Source organism: Dermacentor silvarum, chromosome 1 (genome assembly GCF_013339745.2).
Source record: "Dermacentor silvarum isolate Dsil-2018 chromosome 1, BIME_Dsil_1.4, whole genome shotgun sequence".
NCBI classification, from domain to species: domain Eukaryota; kingdom Metazoa; phylum Arthropoda; class Arachnida; order Ixodida; family Ixodidae; genus Dermacentor; species Dermacentor silvarum.
In genome coordinates this window covers 107,346,571-107,367,022 of record NC_051154.1, presented here as the reverse complement: position 1 = coordinate 107,367,022, position 20,452 = coordinate 107,346,571, and the positions used below count along the sequence as shown (strand labels likewise).

At 41.3% G+C, this 20,452-nt stretch overlaps 1 protein-coding gene across 4 annotated transcripts in view; it reads left to right on the top strand.

Annotated features, from left to right (window-relative positions):
• Window positions 1–17,707, top strand: part of LOC119434471 (deubiquitinase OTUD6B) — a 59,954-nt gene extending 42,247 nt beyond the window's left edge. For 2 of the 4 annotated variants that reach the window (XM_049672011.1, XM_037701625.2), the window contains 3 exons: window positions 11,487–11,593; window positions 14,777–14,902; window positions 17,616–17,707. In XM_049672011.1, the coding sequence (XP_049527968.1) occupies window positions 11,487–11,593; window positions 14,777–14,876 (207 nt within the window). In that variant the 3' untranslated portion in view covers window positions 14,877–14,902; window positions 17,616–17,707. Of the gene's footprint in view, window positions 1–11,486; window positions 11,594–11,793; window positions 11,944–14,776; window positions 14,903–17,402 lie in introns of those variants that run through there. The other 2 variants (XM_049672019.1, XM_049672025.1) reach the window with 2 other exon arrangements.
• Window positions 17,708–20,452: the final 2,745 nt, after the last annotated feature.

The window sequence follows — 20,452 nt, the reverse complement described above, 5'->3', positions numbered from 1 at the left end:
TAAAAATCTATTTATATATCATATGAAGATTATTTAAAAAGGCTGATTATGTATGCAGGATTTTATGACAAATTGAAACATAGGTGGGAGGAAAAAGAAAACAACAAAGACGATCTATATTCATCTTCCAATTGAGATGAGTTATGCAATGAAAGTATGGAAACCTACATTGGGGAACCGGACGTAGACCCCATCTCTTGAAAGGTCAGATAATTCTAACGAAAATGTTGCCGAGCAAATTATGCAAGACTGCAATGTAAGAACTAACTGTTATTGCAGGAGATGATCTCCCACCAGTCTGTTGAATGTTTCAACTACTACTGAACCAAATGCTGATTGCGTTACTTTTGAATACATGCATTCATCGTGTAATACCATGTCTAGATCTGTATCAATAATATATTTTCATTGTGTGCGCCTCTGAAAGCAACACCAAAGTCCTTCCCCGTTACTTGATGAAATCATGCTACATCCCTTGAATAGTAAAAACGCCTGCCAGGAAAGAATATTTCCCACTAAAGTGCTCATTTTGCTACCTGAAGGTTATGTGGGCTTGCGCAAAGTTTTGTTTGACTCTTCGCTGCAAGTCTTGTTTTTGGAAGCTCCAAAATATAGCATGTACATTTGGTGACCTACATCAGGTTTTGCTCCCAGTGTATTTTATAAAGTACACCATCGTAGCGTTTCAAAGAATAAAGCGGCACTCATGAAACTTTCACAATGTATTTAGAGTGTAAAAATATCTCACAGAAAAAACTACTAAATGTAACTGGTAGATTTTTCTTGGGCCTTGGTGGGTTAATGCATGGGAATGGAGAAATAATTTTTCTTGGCAACCACTGCACAGAATTTGATGTTGTTTGTTCCAATGAAAAGAAAAAGTTAAAATTTAGTGCTTGTGCAAAGCAGATTTTTGTTTACGCCGTTAATTTCAAGCTGCACGGCAGCTTTGCTGGCATGATGAGTTCAAACCCTTTTGTTTTTGCCCTACTGCTCATACCAGTGGGGTACGACGGAAAAGGCCAGCATGTGCCAACGAACTCGACCTATCTTCCAAGATATCTCGGATACCAAGTGCCTACCTCGTCATTCTATCTGGATAGCAATGAACTACACCACCGCTACAGTGTCACGACAACGGTGGATGACGTCACGGACTTCAGCGCCACTACAATGAGACAATAGGCACCACCAACCACAAAAGTAGGAGACAGACTTCGATGGACGACTGAGCACGGCAGCTTTGCTGGCACGATGAGCTCAAACCCTTTTGTTTTTGCCCTACTGCTCATACCAGTAGGGTACGACGGAAAAGGCCAGCATGTGCCAACGAACTCGACCTATCTTCCAAGATATCTCGGAGATCCCAAGTGCCTACCTCGCCATGCTATCTGGATAGCAATGAACTACGGCACCACTACAGTGTCACGACAATGGTGGATGATGTCGCCGACTTCAGCGTCACTACAGCGATACAATGGGCACCACCGACCATAAAAGTAGGAAACAAACTTTGATGGACGACTGGGCAAGGCAGCTTTGCGGGCACGGCAGCTTTGCTGGCACGATGAGCTCAAACCCTTTTGTTTTTGCCATACAGGTGAGCAAACGTTTTGGGAAATGCTTACGATCCAATGAATTGTGCCTTATTGTGCTGTCGTGCCCAAGGCTACAGTTAAATTCGTTGTGACTTTTGCGTGCATGTTTCTAAATTGCTGCTCATAGCAGATGATATCGAAAGTAACCTTGGGCCTGATTATGACCAGTTTTCCAAGCAGCTACATCAAATTGCAGATGACCAATTGCAATGAAGAACTGCAATGATGAATTGCAAAGGAAGAACTTCTAACATCGATCGACTTAAAACTTGACAGTCTAAGCCATCTTGATAGCAAGGTTTCTACATGCACGGAACAAGTTACTAGCCTCCAGAAAGCTCTAATATCCCTTGAACTAAAAATGGATGATCTCGAAAACCGTTCCAGAAGATCAAATTTAATCGTTTACGGTGTTCCCGAGGAAGCTAAATAACACGAAGGCTCACTTAAACACAAAGACCATGAAAACATTCTTAAAAGTGTTCTCAAATTTGAACATGTAACAATGGAAAGGATTCACAGATTGGGCAGGCCGGCAGCTAAAAAAAAACAGACCAGTTATTTTGAAGCTCTTAGACTACCGCGACAAATCGAAAATCCTAAGCTACTGTTATAAGCTAAAGGGGAGCAATTTTTCAATAAGATTTTCATGGCGCGTAAGAAACATCAGAAAAAAACATTGGAACTACTTGAAAACTAGAAGAGAATCTAGGGACAAGGTGTCACTGGTTTATGACAAACTGCGTATTAATAATGATATCTACCAATGGGATGACAAAACAAATGATGTGGCCCTAATCCGACCACATTCAACTACTTTGAGCCAAAAAAAACAGGAAGCAGGAAAGCAGGCGTTGCCCTCGGCACAACGCGCTCGGTCCAAAATAACTTTCTGCAATATTAATTCACGTAGCATAGTAAGGAAAACTGACTTCCTTGAAGCGTTGCTTCTTGGTATCGAACCAGATTATGTTGCTTTAACCGAGACATGGCTAACAATTGATATCAGAGATGCTGAAGTCACACCGCCGAGCTAAGTTATTGTGCGGAAGGACCAACCAACACATGGTGGTGGCGTCGCCTTATTGATTAAAAAGGAAATTTCTTATATCGTGTTACCTGATGTCACAGAAGTGGAAGGAATTTTTTGTAAGCTATCGTTTTCTGGATGCAATATTGTCGTCGGCTGTATTTATCGCAGTACCTCGTACGATGTTGATGTGATGGAAAGACTGTGCTTGTATGTGCAAAATAATGTTTTGGGGGCCAGACTAATACTTCTAGGGGATTTTATTCTGCCTGATGTGAACTGGCAAACATTTCAGCACCGCTCACCAAGTGCTGATATGCTTTTCGATCTCATGTTTTCATTGAATCTCAGCCAAATCGTAACAGAGCCCACACGTGTTCAAGGAACTACTTCCAACACGCTTGATTTAGTTTTTCTGAGCCACCATTTCCCATTAGACCAAACGAAACTCGAATTCATTGATGGCATATCTGATCATAAGATTACTTTATGTGTTGTACCTGTTCAGAATACTACATTTTCTTCCCAACCACGCATCACTTACCTGGACTTCAGTAGAGCAGACAATACCAGTATTACTGACTACTTGTCTTACGAATTTACCGCCGAAGAAATTTCAATACGTCCCACCACAAACATCGAAAGGTTGTTTCATAGTTTCAAAGTTTTAGTGTTTCATTGTGTTTCCAAATGTGTACCTTCTAAAGTTAAAAAAACGAAGCACAACCCCTGGATCTCACGTGACATCATTCATGCCAAATGTAAAGTCAAGCGTCTAAGAAAATCGGCGAAGGTTGCACCTAAGCCTTCATATCGAAGTAATCTTACCCTAGCTATCCAAGACCTGAAATCTAAAATAAAGACAGCGAAGTCGCACTTTTACTCAAACGCACTTCAAGGATTCTCAATAAATGCACCGAGCAAATTCTGGAGCTACCTTAAACCTAAGGCATCAAGTGAACCCTTAGTGTCGCCCGAAATCAACAGAGATAGCGCTAATTCATTAAATAACTATTTTTGTTCTATCTTCACAACTGACGATGGCAAACTACCTCAAATGTACATCACAGTTAAGAGCAGACTAAGCCCTCTTACTGTCATGGAGGCAGGAGTACTGAACCTTCTCTTAAACCTGGACACGAGAAAAGGGAAAAGGGTATTTTGCCCGGACAAAATACCAAATACTTTTTTGAAACGGTACGCAGAATACACGGCGAAGTACCTTTGTATAATATTTAACGAGTAGTTATCATCATCTGTTCTTCCACAGGATAGGAAATCTGCAAAAGTTGTCCCAGTGCATAAATCAGGCAGCAAAAACAACCCGTCCAACTTTCGGCCAATTTCACTTACGAGCACCGTGTGCAAACTTCTTGAACACATACTAAAACATATAACCGTTTTTTTAGAAAATGAGGGAATCATATCACCGTATGGATTTTGCAGAGGGCTTTCTACTATCACTCAACTACTGGAACTAACCCACGACACTTCATTTAATATCGACCAACAGAGACAAACAGACCTCATCCTACTCGATTTCTCGAAGGCATTTGATCGAGTATCACCCAAAAAGCTCATAAGGAAACTTAGGACTATTATTAATAAGTTACATTAGGTTCAGGCCCCATAGTTGACTGGGTTTGCGACTACCTTGCTAACCGTACCCAATTTGTGGAAGTGAACAGGCAGATTTCCCAGACAGCCCATGTAACATCGGGGGCACCCCAAGGAAGCGTTCTGGCTTCCCATTTTATTTTTAATATTTATTAATGCCCTGCCAACAAAAATCACAAGAAACATTAGACTATTTGCAGACGACTGCTATTCTTTATTGAAATATTAACTCGCCTGATGACCACATAACATTAAACGACTTGAATGTGGTGTCTAACTGGTGTGCCGACTGGCAGATGACCATCAATACTAAGAAACCTGCTGTTCTAACAATCGCTAGAAAAAAAACTCGAGCTTTATGTATACCGTTAACGACGCGCCACTGGTACAAGTTTATGAACACAAGTACCTCGGATTAACCTTAACACGTGACTTCAGATGGAACTCCCATATAGTAGACAACGTTACGGCCACTGCAAGAAAATGCCTTTTCTTGGAAGATACCTCCGACTAGCACCACCTGATACAAAACTTCTGGCTTACAAAACTTTTGTCCGATCAGTCTTTTAGTATGCAAATGTTGTCTGGTTTCCATTCACTAAGCATATAATTAAAGAACTAGAAGGTGTACAAAGGAAAGCATTATGGTATATATACAATAAACATAAAATAACATACTCGCCCACCACACTACTTAAAGCCGGAATCCTAACAGTACAACACCGAGCAGCCCTAGCCCATTCTAAGCTGATGTACCAGCTCTTAAACAACCAGTTTAACGTTAATACGTCTAGATACATACATCTCCAGAACTGAAACACAGCCAAGGCCACATAAACACACACAGACACTCAATGAGTATTCTTTTCGTACCGACTGCTTTAAGTCTTTCCTTTAGCGATAAGAGAGTGGAATAATCTGAGTGAATCAATTAGTAACAGCTCCTCCTTAGATACATTTGCTAGTTCAATGGAAGAACATCTACTTACAGCTTTGACTTGTTACTTACTTTGTTACTGATCTTCATACGATAGCACTTTAATCTATAAGTGCTTTTTTTACCAACACTTAGGTTTTGTATGATGCATTATATGCATCACTGAGTCTTGTTTATCATGTTCATCACATATTTTATATCACGAGTGTTTACTAGATTTTCCTTGAATTGCTTTGTTTATCTTCTCAGATTTTTTTAGGTTATCGTAAATTGTACCCATATCTTGAATCGGTGATGGTGTGCTTAATTATGTTGTTTAGTTAAGCAAAACCTTTTGCAATAACACTTTTGTGATTATATAATGCATTTATGTTTGCTCTTTTTTGTTTGCAAATACTACCATTTGTATTTGCCCTTCATGTTATAATCCCATGAGGGATTGACAGTATGTGAAATAAATAAATAAATAAATACAAATAATTGAAAATTCTAAAATTTCAGAAAACGAAACTATGAAGTTTACATCTCTGTAACTCTACAATAAAAATGATATCGCAATTCTGTAAATGCACCTAATATTACATCTAAAATGGACAAAATTGGTATATTATTACACCGCTCTGAAATATACCAGTAATTTGCGAGTAGGACTTTTGCAACAACCTTGTAAGCTTTATAACAAACTCACATAAGCTGTAAATTTATATATCAAATTTGTCCTGTTTGGATTCTAACAGATGTGGTTTACAGAAATGCAATATCTGTTTTCGATGCACAGTTACCAAATTGTAAACATTAGGCTTCTATTTTTTTTTTTCAAGCTTACCGATATTCGGCAATTTTATTGCGATAGCAATTATATGGACACTCCAAAGCAGATTTCTGCCGTCGGCGTCGCCGTCGTCGTTGCCGTCGCCGTGAGGTTCTGTATGACGTCAATGGAGATGAAATCGTCGCCGCGCGCTGCCGAAAGCTGTATGTGCGAGTGAAAGGGCGCGAGGGACGCACGCTTTCACGGGGAGTGAACCCACGGCGGAGAACAAATGCGCGTTCTGCGCCGTGCTACCTTAAGGGCTGCAGAAGTAGGCGTCTCTTTCCTCCTTTACAATCACCATATATGTAGAGCAAACGGCCTTTTGTGCCTTCTTCCGACGCGCGAAAGGCCGTGGGGGGAGGGGGAGGGAAAGGAGGTGACGTTTAGCTGCGGCACCAAGTGCCTATTTATATCAGAGGCTCCGGCAACAATCACCAACGCCGCACGCATTTTGTGCGAACGTGGGCAAAACGCCGACGGCGTCGACAACAGTTCTGCGTGTTGCTGGTGCTGCTGCATGTCCAAGTTTATACAGCTGATAAAGCTACTATCATTACTCCGTATAGCTCTCTACAAATTTGCTATCGCAATTGATGCTTCACCTTTCAGGTGAAACTGCGACAACTTTTTTGTAAAGAATTGCAGGCTTTAAATGAAAATTCTGCTTTCTACTGTCACTAGACTAACTTTTTATTTAACTGCAACAAATTTAATTCAAATCAGTCAGTGTTTTTCTCATAAAAGCTTTCCACATTTTACATGTATTTGAATAAGCTACATCAGAGTTGACCCCAAGAAAGTTTCCTCTTAAATAAAAAAAAATATGCTCATTACAGTCACTAGAATTCTCTCTCGAATGCAACAAATTTCATTCACATTGGTCCAGGGGTTGTCTCATAAAAGCATTTCTGCATTTCACATGCATTTGAATAGGCGGCTCGGAGTTGGCCCTGAGCATCAGATCACCCCAGTGTTCTATTTGTAGTTGCATTATGTACGTTAGGTCAAGGTAGTTGCTTCAAATGAGTTTGTACATGACTATTGTACCAGAAGTAAGAAAAACATAGATGTCAAGCATAGTAGACCCTAGTTAGAATTAAATAACTTTACTTGAAATATGTCACTAAGCTGTTTCTTTCTTTGGTGGTATGACTGAAATAGATGGATGGTTAAGCTCAGATTAATCCATGCACTTATTGGCAAACTCTGCCTTATGCTGAAAAAGGTGAAATACTGTGGCACTCTGTGGAGGAAAAAGATAAACCTTTCCCTCTTGTTTTATTTTGTCCAGGCACGGCCAACAGTGCTACAAAAATCACACATTGCTGCATTAGTTTCTTTCGCTCCAAAACTTTATCAGACAGTAGTAACTATAAGTGGGAGGAGCAGGTGTTGCATTCCAATGCCACCTGCTTTTGATGCCACATAACTAGAGAGAGTGGGTGAAAACAAACAAGAGAGGTATTGGAAAGGTCTGAGGATGAAATGGTGGCAAAGGGGGAAAAAAACAGCTACATGGAAAATTTTGCTGCAGAATGACGAAGGAGGCATATACACACTTCTGTCTAAATCTGTGGACATGCTCTGTTGCACATAAGAAGCATGCACTTGCTGCAATGCTTATTTTAACATATTCGTGGTTCTAGAGTGCATTTCCTTCATTACTAAAGTACTTATTTTAAAGGCTTTTTTACTGTTTCTTTTTTTTAAAATATTTCCGAGGTACCACTAGTAGCAAATACTTTTGTTCTCCCTGTGACTTGGCTATAATAAAGATTCATTGTACACCTATACAAAATGTCACAAATAGTTAAGGGCCTCTTACCAAACCCTGCCACAGATTCTGGCTATATTCTAGAAATAATAAAGCACTGCGCAGACAGCGTTGTACCGCAAGAACTTAAAAAAAAAAGTAATAGTTGCTGAGATAGAAGCAATGAAATATTGAGGGCATGGTGTAAAAAGGTAAACTACCCTCCCCAAAGCAGAGACTCTCATTGCCTTGACCAGCACCAACAAGCGACATTCCTGCCTTCTCCCATATTAGAGCTGAGGGCCCACGTGATGTTTATGTCACAACTCCCACCTTCGTTCCTTGAGAGCAAGGGCACGCTGTTACCTGAATTTTCAGGTGTTTTTGTGGTAGACAGCATGATACTTTGCAGACTTGATTGTCACCACGTGGTTTACGCACCATGCTTGTCTGTAATGCCCAAACCTGGTGAGGGGCCCTTGAATACTTATGCTGCATTTGAAAATTTTTCTATTATACTCATCCTATACAAGACTATGTATCTTATACAAGAATTATTTGGGCATATTGGCAAGTCATGTTCTGCATGTGCCTTGTGTATGACGTGTGCCTTTATGGTTTGAATCCTGCTGAAAGTGGGAAAATGCACTGGCTCTAGTCTGGCATGATGCTCAACTTTCCAAGGAATTAATAAAAGGTGGGGGAAAAAAGGCGAGGGTTTATACTCTCGCTGCCTCATTAAAGATTAGGCTTTGTATGTGAAGGGTACCTCTTGTCCGACCATAGACCAGGCCTTCATAAAGCAACTGCCATGGCTGCGCAACACACTATATCCTCTTAGGCACCGACCAGTTAGTGCATACCAGTAGGGAAGGTACAGGCAAGTCTCCTGGTTAGGTACTTACTCAACTGCCACGAAACTGCAACACTAGATTAAATGACTCCCCCTGTAGAAGAGGCCTCAGATTAGTAGACGCAACCTCAAAATTATGAATGACGTTAACATATGATGTTAACATGACGTCTTTATTGACCCTTTTCGCGGCGATCCCGTGGGCGCTGCCATGTTTGATCACGTGGTGACGCGTCCATTACTTGCCTCAGCTGCATCCATTGCCTAGGTATTTACAATGGGTTTACATGACGCCCGGTGCGGCTCAGGAAACCTGTCTTTCGGGAGATATCGCGGACGCTGACTGCATTGGTGATCGGCACGAAGCTTTGGACACAACTTCAGAGGACATGTAAAAGCGTTTTCGAAGCTCATTAAGCTTTGTCCAAATGGCGCGAGCAGCGTATACGGTGCTTGTTCGAAAAATGAGGCTAAAAATGGATTCCAAGCTTTCCGCTTAGGAAGTGAATCAGGATCAGTGTGTTTTGCTCTTTGTTCTTTGTTTGGCAAATACTTATAAGTAGTGGCTTGTCACGTTTCTGACTCAGTGAAGTTCGTTGGTGCTATCTGATTATTTTCTGCCTAATCGCTCGTGGGTGTGCTCAGTTGCAATAGATTTGTTCTTGCTGCACACAAGACTTGAAACGTAGCTGGTCTGTTCTTTGTTAGCTTGTAGCAAATATGTAGTATCGCTACTAACTCGCTTAACTCCTGTAGACCGTCACGAAACATTCAACTTCGACCATTCGTGTGCTGCCGGTGTAGTCGCTGTTACCCATGCTTTGCCGCAGATTCAAGTGTGCGCCCATTCACATATTCTTAACACATTGACGATAGAGTGTGGGTAAGTTTGGATGCGAGTTGGGTAGATGTGTGTAGGCAACGTGCGCGAAAATTACTATGCCAGGAAGCGGCGCTACTCCCTTTGTCATTGTTTAACGAGCGGTGCTCACTCTTGTCGATGTTCCGGGGTTGAAGTGTTTTCATTGGAGGCTAGCGATACAACGCTGACATGAATTTTTGTGAAAAGTGAACTTTTTTTTTTTCATTCACGAGAAAAGTCGTAAATTGAGAAGGACCGGCAGCAGAGGCTGTCTGTATGGCAACACATATTCTTGGCACACATGTTCATTCCTTTCCTTAATATGCCAGTCACTATTTTTGCAGCCAACTACTGCTCACGTCTTCAATCTACCACTCCCCATTTTGCAGCATGAATGGAGCACAGTGCGTGAGCGAAAACCCAGTTGCATTTCCGTCAGCTGTTCGCGCGGAAACAGGGCAGAAGCGGTAATGGTTTTGTATTCGTTCGCTTTCGCTGAGGCAACGTATGGCGCGCCGCCGAAAGCGCCATCTTGTTTCTCGAGAACGAACTGTTTCGCGAAAAGGGTCAATAGCGTTAATAAAAGGTACACTATGTGAGGAATATAGTGTGTTTTGTCAAGAGTTTGGTGTAAACATTTCACACTAAAGATGACATACATTTTACCAAACTGTTCTACAGTTTGTAATTGAGATGGGGCCTCAGATATTTAAATGTGCATTTTGTTGTGCATCATCTTTCTGATATTGTCGTGTGTAGATATCAGTATGCTCTGTCTCTTTGGCACTCATAGCATTCATCTGGTACAAAAATTTTTAAAATTTTCTCTGCCATGTGAAATGATGATTGCTTCTTAAACAGGAGTGAAAGTGAAAGTAGCAGAGTAAGGTGCTACCATTTTACCCAAAATTCTCAGACGCGCTTGTCCATGTCTGTCCTGGTAATCCCACACCTTGATGCTTGACAATACAGTTGCTAACTGATATTTCGTTCATGGACAAGGCCACAAAAATGTCTGAATAATTATGGCTGTAAAAGGGCACCTGATATTTCGTTCATGGACAAGGCCACAAAAATGTCTTAATAATTATGGCTGTAAAAGGGCACCAGAGAACATGAGGGACAAGCAAGGAGATCAAGATGATCACAAGGCACAATTGCAGTAAAAAAAATACATCAATGGCATCAAATACAGCTCTTGGTAGCGTCCGACTGTGGAGTTCCAGGATGTGGAAGAGAAACCCAGCACCTCCACCAGATGCAATGGGGATGTTTGCAGCACTCGATCTGGCGTTTGAACGGTAGACTGAAACAAGTCAAAAGGGAGCTATGGCGAAGCGGGCGAGCAAGCAAGCGTTGCTTGTCTTCTTCTTCCTTCACCAGCACCATGGCCCAGTCCCTTCAGTACAGTACAATCAATTTAGTTGTTTTTTACAATACCAGCACAGTGGAGAATTCTTTGACAGAATTTTGCTCTGTGTTGTGCCTCATTTAACTAATATCTACTTAGAATTTCATGGTGGTCAAGGCCGCAGGTGCATTTTGCGTTTTATTATAGGCTCCTTGTAGTAAATTTGTTAGCAGCCGATGCAAAATTTGTTCCATCGTTCCTGAAACACTGGGCAGTAAACAAGCTTAGCACGTACTTCAGTGTCAACTTTCCGTATTAGGCAAGAACTTGGAAAGTTAAGCTGTTGGCACATATAACAGCAGTCATGAAATACAGGTTTTTGATAAATCTGTAAATGTCAAGGTTGCTGATATATACATATTATAATCTATGCACTCTAAAAAATAATGTCACTTTTGTCCAGGCATTACTAAAAAAAAAAAAAAAAAAAAAAAAACAAGAAAGACTACACTAATTCCAGAAGCTGGCCATTCATATAGATTGTTGCCTTTGTGAGGTTTCAGCTCCAATAGGAAATTAGTTGTTCAGCTCAGTTATTGACCTAAATAATCTGTCGCAATAAACCTTTACTGCTTTATTCTGCTCATGATATAACATTTTGTTTCATGCAGCTCAAGGCTCTTTCCCATGCTTGTAAGGTGCCCATAACAATTGTTCAAGCAACTGGACCTTCTATTGAGATAGGAACGGAATATAATGCTAAGCCTATCCTTCTAAGGTAAGTTACTTACTGGCACTGCATAACTTCAAACAGATATACTTTATTTTCGATTGTATTATGACCATGGCTGGGTAAATGAACTCTGTGGAACAATGCAGTAGCTTTTTGTTCTGGCTCACATTGGGATAATTATAAATGAGAGATTTTGCTTGTTTTATGCTATATGTTCTTATCACTTTTACTTGGAATGCCTGCAGCCACAGGAAATGACACAAAGAAAAAATGTAACAGATGAGTACTGGTGCTCTTCAACCCTTTGTTATGTGTTTCGGAACACACAGGACGAATGAAGAGGAGGAAGCATGTGTCCACAAAAATATTCTAATAAAAGTTTACATGACAGTAGACGTTCATTGCATCTTATTTGTTTTATGCAATAACTAAGCTAGCTAATCTTCATCTCATTTCCTTTTGCATTGAAGTAGCATGGTATGCATTATAATGCACACGTGTGTAGATACAAATCATTAGAGTAATTCATCCGTGCAAGATATTTGTACAGTGAAGCCTGTTCAACAAGCCGCCACAGTGCCACCAATAAGTGGTCCGATGCAGTTAGAAGGAGAGAGGCAACTGACTGCAGTTTTTCTTTGATGGAACACTAAAGAGAAATACAACACCTGACTGTAATTACATTTATGCAATACCAAATTTGCCATTCTTATTGTGAGCTGATGCTCCCTTCAAGTTTTCAAACCAGCTCTTGGAATCTGCTGAGAATTAGTTGAATGAAGGCTTATTAATAGAAAAGGATTACACTGTACAGTAGGCTCCTGCTAATGTGAAACCAGTTAAGTTGAATTTCTGGGTATGAGGAAAGAATGTGTGAACATTTGGTTGATTTCCCATAGGCCCAATGCAAAAAAAATCTTCAAACAAACCGCTAATTCGGAGTTGAATTTCTACAGCCTTTACCAATGCCTATTGGCCACTTGGCTCGGCAACAAGCCCAGATTAGCAGCACTTGCGAGAACAGCGCTGCATAGGCACTAAAGAAATCTCATCCATGCCTTTCTGGCTGGTAGCAGTCGCATGGTTTGCATGGTCGCTTATTCTTATTGGTCAGCTGTTCCAGTCAAATGTTTTTGTGGCCAAGCCAAGCGCCCTTGTTACTCTTCCAAAGTTGTTATAAAGATGCTGTTGCATTGCTGCTGACTTTCCTTGAAAAAATATGCAGCCAGTTGCATGAAGTGAAATCTGTCAAAACAGTGGAGGTGTGCTCGTTCTGTTTCTGTGATTGTCGCCTATGTTTCTTTTTTTTTTTTTTCGCTGTGGTAGTCTTCGTTTGGTAGTCGTCACTGTCTTGCATGCTACGTCGGGAGGTGGTTCAGCCTTCGCGGCACCGCCACGTGCCCCATGGTCAACGTACAGGAACGTCTGAAATTTCGGACGCAAACAAACCTTTGCTGTCCCAATTTCCGGACATTCTGCCATGACTACGGGTTCGAAATGGCAATAATCGAAGGGCATTAATCGAAGCCACTATCGCCGCCATTTTGATTATCTCGGCGCCTCGAACCGGCGCTCTCACACGCAGATCCACCGCGGTAACGCTAGGCCGAGCTACGTCGACGTTCGCTTCCAAGCTTCTTGCTATTCGCTGCCGTGTTTTTCATTAAAACAATTCGCTGCTGTTAGCCATGGCACTCCGCCTTCGTAACCCTCGCCAATGGCTTTGAAGCTTGGAAAGCACAGCACGTTGCGTAATACCGGTTTCCAAACGTTAGCTTTGACTCGATACAGCAGTGTTACGCTGTGAAGCATGCCAAGTGTGGGAAGGGGCAATTGTCACAGGCCACGGTATGTATTCAATTATACACGTGTGCACCCGCCGTCTCCTATCACAGTCTATAGTACGAGCACCGATACGCCCAATAAGTGTACTGGCAGGCCTTCAGAGCTACTTCGGACGTGCCTGTGGAAATTTGAGCCCTTGGGGGCAGTAAAAGGCAGGCATTCATTTTTTCGAACGTTTTCGCGACCCCTAGGGAGCTCGAACAATCGGACCTTGACTGTATACTTGACAGGAACGTGGCAGAGAGGAAAGGCAACCGGCGAAACTCGTTTAGGCCTTTCCACCGCGTCGCTACAGTGCCCTCTGGAGTGCCTTTGGCATCGCAACAATACCTTCTAGACTGTTGTAATTATCCGTGATGCCCCGCAAAAGCATTGCAGAAACTGCAGCACTTACCTTCGTACTAACATGCAACAGTTCAGAGGGTAGGTAGATAAAATGGTAGAGAGGAGGCAGATAGAATGGTAGAGAGGAGGCAGAGAATGGGTAGAACCGATGCAGTCATTAAACGAGTGAATAACAGCCTTGCCACTTTGCTACAGGCATTTTATGGAGGATGAATTGATTCATGAGATAGTGGAGACATACAGGTTTGCGCATGACAAAAATTTTGGGTCCATCCATGGTTAACAAAACGTTTTACTGAGTGCGTAAAAGTACAGATTTTTTTAAATTGTGGCATTGAAATAGTTCGATAAGGAGTGGCATCAAAGTGGGTAAAAGTGACTGCAAAGGTGAAGACTTCATAAAGCAATGCTTTGTATGATGCATATCTGTAAATATCCAGTTATACATCTGGCTTTTGGCATTAAGGCTGTTTCATTTTTTGTTTTGTGTCACGGATATTTTTGTGCACTAGTATTAGGATGATCTGAGCTTTGTGCATCACATCTGTTGAGACAGACTTCTGACAAGACAGATTTTCATGGTCCGTTTGACTTCACGGTTGTCGAAGATACCTGCTCTAGCTGTTTTAGAAATAACGCTGTTTCTACAGCCTTTTCGAAACATACTTGCCATGTGCGTTGAAAGGTTGTATTAAAGTTTCTTAATGGGAGTCTACCGTTTTAGAAAAATGGTCTTGCAATATTAGTAAATTTTTCCTGCACAAAAATATCTGAAATACTGAAAAATACACTGAAATCTGACATCACATGCTGGCACCATGGTTGGAATGTGAAATTCAAAATGGTGTTTGCTTTCCATTCTCTCTGGAAATGGTCAAAATTTTTGTGATAAAGAAATGCAAATAGTGTTTTGAAGTAATACTTCAGCAATCTGTACGGATGTAATGCCTCTTTGTAGTGTGCCTTTAAAATGTGCACTGTGGTGTTGTAAAAAAAGCACGGGACGTGTACATGCTACTAATTTAAATTTTGCTGCAGCTACCACAGGTGCTTGTACGAAATGGGAGAGCATTACAACTCGCTTGTCCCTAAAAAAAGTGAAGTGGATGAAGGTGACCGTGCAAGTCTGCAGGTCTAGAAAGATGGAATATTTTCTCTAAAAGGTAATGTGGAATAAAGGTGTCAAAAACCATCTTTACTTCATGAAAAATGTTTATTTATTCAAACTTCTTTCATATTCATGAGTATTTGCTCGTCATTTTAACTTGAACATTTGCAAGCATATACATATGCTCTGTAACCCTTAAGTGCACAGAGGACAAGAATTTTGACTGTGAAGAATTACCGCGGTGTTAAAGTGCATCTCATCTTATATTCATGTTATATTTCCGAGTATTTCTTAATTGTGTTCAGTTGCAACTTATGCTAAACTCCTTAGTAAAGGCACTGCATGAAATGTATTCCTAAAGCCGTGTTGGTAGCATTGCAAACTGTTGCACGCGAGCTTCAGCTCTAGTGGACCATCTGAAGGTATTGAAATGATACTCCCACTTCCTGTACAGATTGAAAAACTTCATCTGATCATATGTGGAGCTTGTTTCAAAATTTTTTCTGGCATATACCTAGACTTCCAACTTTTCAGTTTTAAGTTGAAAATGCTGAAGAAAACAAAAATTGGTAAAAGATTGCTCCAATGCATGAATAAGAAAAAAAAAGATGGTTTAGACGCTTTTGTCGTTGAAATTTAATTCAAGAGGATGTTAACTGCAGTGCTGCCACTGCAGCTGCAATGCTTCTGAAGTCAAATATAAATGAGCTGTTCTTATCCAGTTCTGAGAAAGGCTGTGCCAAGGTGCCTTAGTTTAGAGAAGTTATAAAATGTACAACATACCTGAAAATTCCTGCATCTGGGATGGTTGTCTCAGCAATGCTTCTTCCTTTCCATGCTAGGAAGAGCGACTTATGGAACGCATTATTGCATGACCCACTGGTAAATTTTAATCAGTCTAATGCAGTCTTCTCATCTCCATAGAGCTAGTGAAAAAAATTTTCTGACACGCCACTATTATCTCGTTTTCTTTCTTTCCGAGTGTGCCAAGGTGTTTGCGTGGAAAGATACTGCGACTTGTTCCTGTGGCTATCTAAAGCTCGCAAGTACCATGTTTGTGCCACTCGGCTTAAAGCCTACCACACGAGTTACATACCACATAAGCATATACAGTATAGACCACTTATAATGTAACCGCTTATAGTGCGGTGTTTTCAGACTCCCGTTAATTTTCCCATAGCACTCCATGTATACACGTATCGCTTAGAGTGAGTTGCGGAAAACGAAATACTGGCTACAGTGCGGCTGCCTGGGAGTACGGAATTCAACGGAGACGGCGAACGCTCTCCTCAAACGGGCACCCCAAGGAGTGCTTAAGGAAGAAAGAGAGACAAAGTGGAGGAGAAGGGCACGTGGTGCGAACGAACAGCCAGTGAGGCTGAAACCAGAATCTTGAGTGCGAGTCGTGAAATGTCACGGCGCGCATAGCGAGCGAGGGCCACCAAACTGCCAACGCCGGCCAACGCTCGCTTCACGATAACGGCAGTAAATGAAACTTCAGGGAGCGGGCGGCGCCGGCACGGCGAAGGGCACACGTGGAGACCGAGGAATGTGAGGGAGGAGGGCGGCAGAGAAGCGGATTTCGCCTCGGCAACTCCGCCGCTTCGGTGGCTCCCCCCGTGCCCTCCCTCGTAGCTCCCTCACTTTCGACTGTCACCGTGCGCGCCCGCCGCCGTGCAGGCACAGCCCGCTCCAGCCGGCCCGGCGCCAGCTCCCCGAAGTTTCGTTTTCTGCCATTATCGGGAAGCGGGCGCTTGCCGGCGTGGGCAGTTTCGCTGGCCGGCCTAGGACAGCGCCACTGCTTCCCTCTGCGCCGTTGCCGCAGCATGCAAGGTCAACACGTGACTAGAAAGTAGAGGAAGCATAAAGGAGAAGGAAGGGTTCACTGCCATTTTCTATGTGTGGCTACGATAGCGTGGCTGAGACGTCGGCACGACACGCATGTTCCGGCGCAACGCAGAATCGGCGACCTTGCCATTTGAGAGAGGGTGAAATTTCCGCCACGTTTTTTTTTTTCTTTTGTTCGCGCGCGACATTGAGGGGTCTCTCCTAAGCTTTTGCCGGAGCAATGCCGGTCGGAGGCACCGCCGCGTGATTTGGTTCGAATTCACGAGATTCGACTGTACATTGAATGCAAACGTTCTAGCTGCATTCCTCGACTGTCGCATACGCGTGGCAGCTCGGTGCACATGTTTTGCATATGTGCAGGCCTTGAAAATTGTTGCTGTGGTTATAGTGCGGTACCGCTTATAGTGCGGATGTTTGCGACTCCGGCGACTTACGTTATAAGCGGTCTACACTGTATATATGTGTTTATTACTAGCCTTCTGTCATTTAGTGCTACCAAATTTATCTGCTTTTGATCATCGGTTTCTTTTTTACCTTCAGAATGACTCACTTTGCTTTTCTACATGTACTTGCATTATCACATTTGTTTCTACCTTAGTTATTTAAAGAAAAATTTCCAGTTCATCCTTTTCCTTTTTCTTGTGTGCCACATGGTGCGCCTCTTTATGTGTACAATAAAAATCTACAATGTTTTTTCCTGTTTCACAGGGCATCACGCTGAAATATGCTTTTCAAAAAATGAACATAGATGAACACACATTAATTTTTGCTCAAAATAAATGACATAATTGGAAGTCTACTTACACCTACTACCTGAGCTGTTTTTGCTGTGCTCCTGTTGAAAGCAAGTAACTGACTGGAAGGCCTTGCTCCAAGTGCACAGGGAGCTTGGATGAAACTCTTTTTTTTCTGTGGTGCGGGGGACAGCAATGCCAAGAAATTTGACACAAAGAAGTGGAACTGCCATGAGCTCAAGATATAAAATGAAGCCTTAATAAACAGTATCTGCTGTATTCTCGGTGCCTTTCTATCGCAGTGTGTGCAAGGGATGGCCCCATGAGAATGTTATCAAAATCTTATACCAGAAGCTTTTATGATTACTGACTAAATAAGATTGTTTGATCACCTGGGCTGCACAATAAATGTCAAAAAGGCCCTGTAAAGATGCACAGACTGTTATAACATGCCTCTCCATAGATTTAGCAATATTGAGCACTGTATGCTGCTTTCTTCTGTCCATCCAGTGTTATTGAGTTGTATTCTGTATAGTTAACCATGGATATTGACACCCGAGTTCAGAAAGAAGCACAAGGAGCTGAGATTGTAAATGTATTCCTGTGTTTGTATGAGCAGTTCTGTGGTTTTTACATCAAAAGAACACTTAGGAAAGGTTCTTTATTTAGATTACGTTAACTTTGCGGTGATGGGGAAACATTAATTCGCAAATTTAACATTGGGCTAGCTTTCCCATATAAATGCACTATTTCCAAATAAAAACCACTGCAGTGACCAGAATGAAAACTTGAGTCCAAGTCTAAAATGATTAAATGCTTTGTTGATATATTTTACATCCCAAACCTGCAACTGTGGGCTGTTATGAGTACTGTAGTGGAGGAGCTCTGGATTGATTTCGACCACCCGGTTTCGTTAGCTGTGCACCTAAATTCACACAGGCGTTCTTGCATGCTTGCCCCATTGGAATGTGACTAGCAAGGCTGGTGATCAAACCTGCAACTTCACGCTCAACGACAAATGATTAAATATAAAAGAAGCCCCTAAAAGCCCCCTTTGTCAACGTGTAGCACATAATCAACACTGTGGTTTCATGTCGGGCCATTTCATATATAATCATTTTGTAACTGCTAGTTTTGACAAACTTGAAAAAAAAAAGTTTCCTATTATGCAATTTTAACAACTGCTCTCGCTGAATACGAATAAATAAGGTTGCCAAGGTAGTGCTTCAATACTTCCAAATTTAAGATTGAGCATTTTGTCAATGTAAAGATGTGAAGTACACTTTCACTCTAACCTTTTTCTTTTCAGTTCAAGAAAATTCATCAACTGAACAGTTCAGACAAGAAATTAATTAAAAAAAAGGCTTCTCCTCTTGACACATTCAATAAAATTATTCACAAATTTTACTGTGCCTGCCAAAGTAAAGTTGTAAAGTAAAGTAAAATGCAAGAACTTTTCTCTCAGTTTTACATTGGTAACCACCTGCATGTTATCTTTATTTATAATACTTTAATTGTCCTTTATTAGCAGACATTACAAAAGGGGCGACTACAAAAATGGCAGAAATTGTGCTTCAGGTATCATTTCAGTGGTTGGTACCTTCAACGGTAGTACTGAAGCAGGTGTGGTCACTGATTGATGAAAGTTATATGGCTGCAAAGGTCATTCCAGGTGCAAGCAGTGCATGCAAAAATAGACTGCTGAATTATTGTGATGCTTTCCATGTGGTAGTTAGTGTCAGGGTGGCTTGCGCAGGAAATTTGATGTGGATTATTGGGGCACTGCCATGTGGTAAGGAATAAAGAAATAAAAATATGGTAAAGAGACAGTCTGGAGATTATATGCTGGGAAGCAAATGGTGCTCTAGTGAAAATTATGAGTTGTCAGCAGAAATCTGGGGGCACAGTTCTGTACTAAAGAATTTAAAAGGGAACAAAAATAAGATGCTAACAAGACAGGCGACAACGTAGGTGCTTGGCTATTTGCTGTCAAGAAAGTGAAAGTGTCTGTGCTATTGTCTGTTTTGTGCTCTTTCAAATTCTTAAGTATAATAAGCCAACTCACCCAACATATCCGGTTAGGTTCTGAACTGATTCTAGTGTTTCGTATAGCTTCGACTGGTAGGCGACATAGATGGCACTAAAGTTTGGGTTGAACAAAGATGTCATAGGCAAAAAGTTTTATGGAGGAAGGTGCAAAGTTTCATGGAAGTAAATGTCAAAGATTACTATGTAAGGAACCAATGTAAGAAGTGTTAAAGTGTTAGCAAAATTTATGTTGTCAATATAGAGACCAACCGGGATCATGAGCGAAGTAATGAATATATTCAAAAGAATAGGCAAGGGCTATCTGCACTTATGAGTAATTTAAGTGGAGGGAGGGGGATTGTTATGGCAGTGAAAGTTAACTAACGAGGTTGTGTTAACATTGTCATTTTTCACGCGCTTGACTTGTATTATGAAGGTAATGATGAATTTTCGAGGCATCGACTTAGTTTATGGGGTGGTAGACACTGCAATGTTTGTTGAACAAATATAAATTAGGTAAGAGATCAAGAAGCAACTCATTAATGCTATATTTGTAAATCAAGCCCAAAGTTTAAGGATGTGGAAGTATTTGAAACCTTTGAATAATTATTCGAATATTGTCCATTCGATTTGGTCCTTGAATCGAATAGTAACCATTCAAAAATCGAAATATTTTTCTAATAGTTTTTGAATACCTCACGTCGTCAGCCTTGCATGATAAAACATGAAATTGAAGGAAAAAATGCGATAATTTACATCCAATCCAGTGTAGACATTGCGTACCAGAGCACGCTGCATCGTTCAGATAGGCAGATTTTTTGAGCTAAACACAATCACTCGCAGTAAAATATTGTTTAGACACGGTATTCGGCAGTGGGTACAGTTTGGTACTATTTATAAATGCAGCACCTATGTCCTCTCATCAAATTACATGTATACGTTTCATTGTAAAGTACTTGAGAAAATAGTGGCTTCATCTGCCACAACGATTCGCAC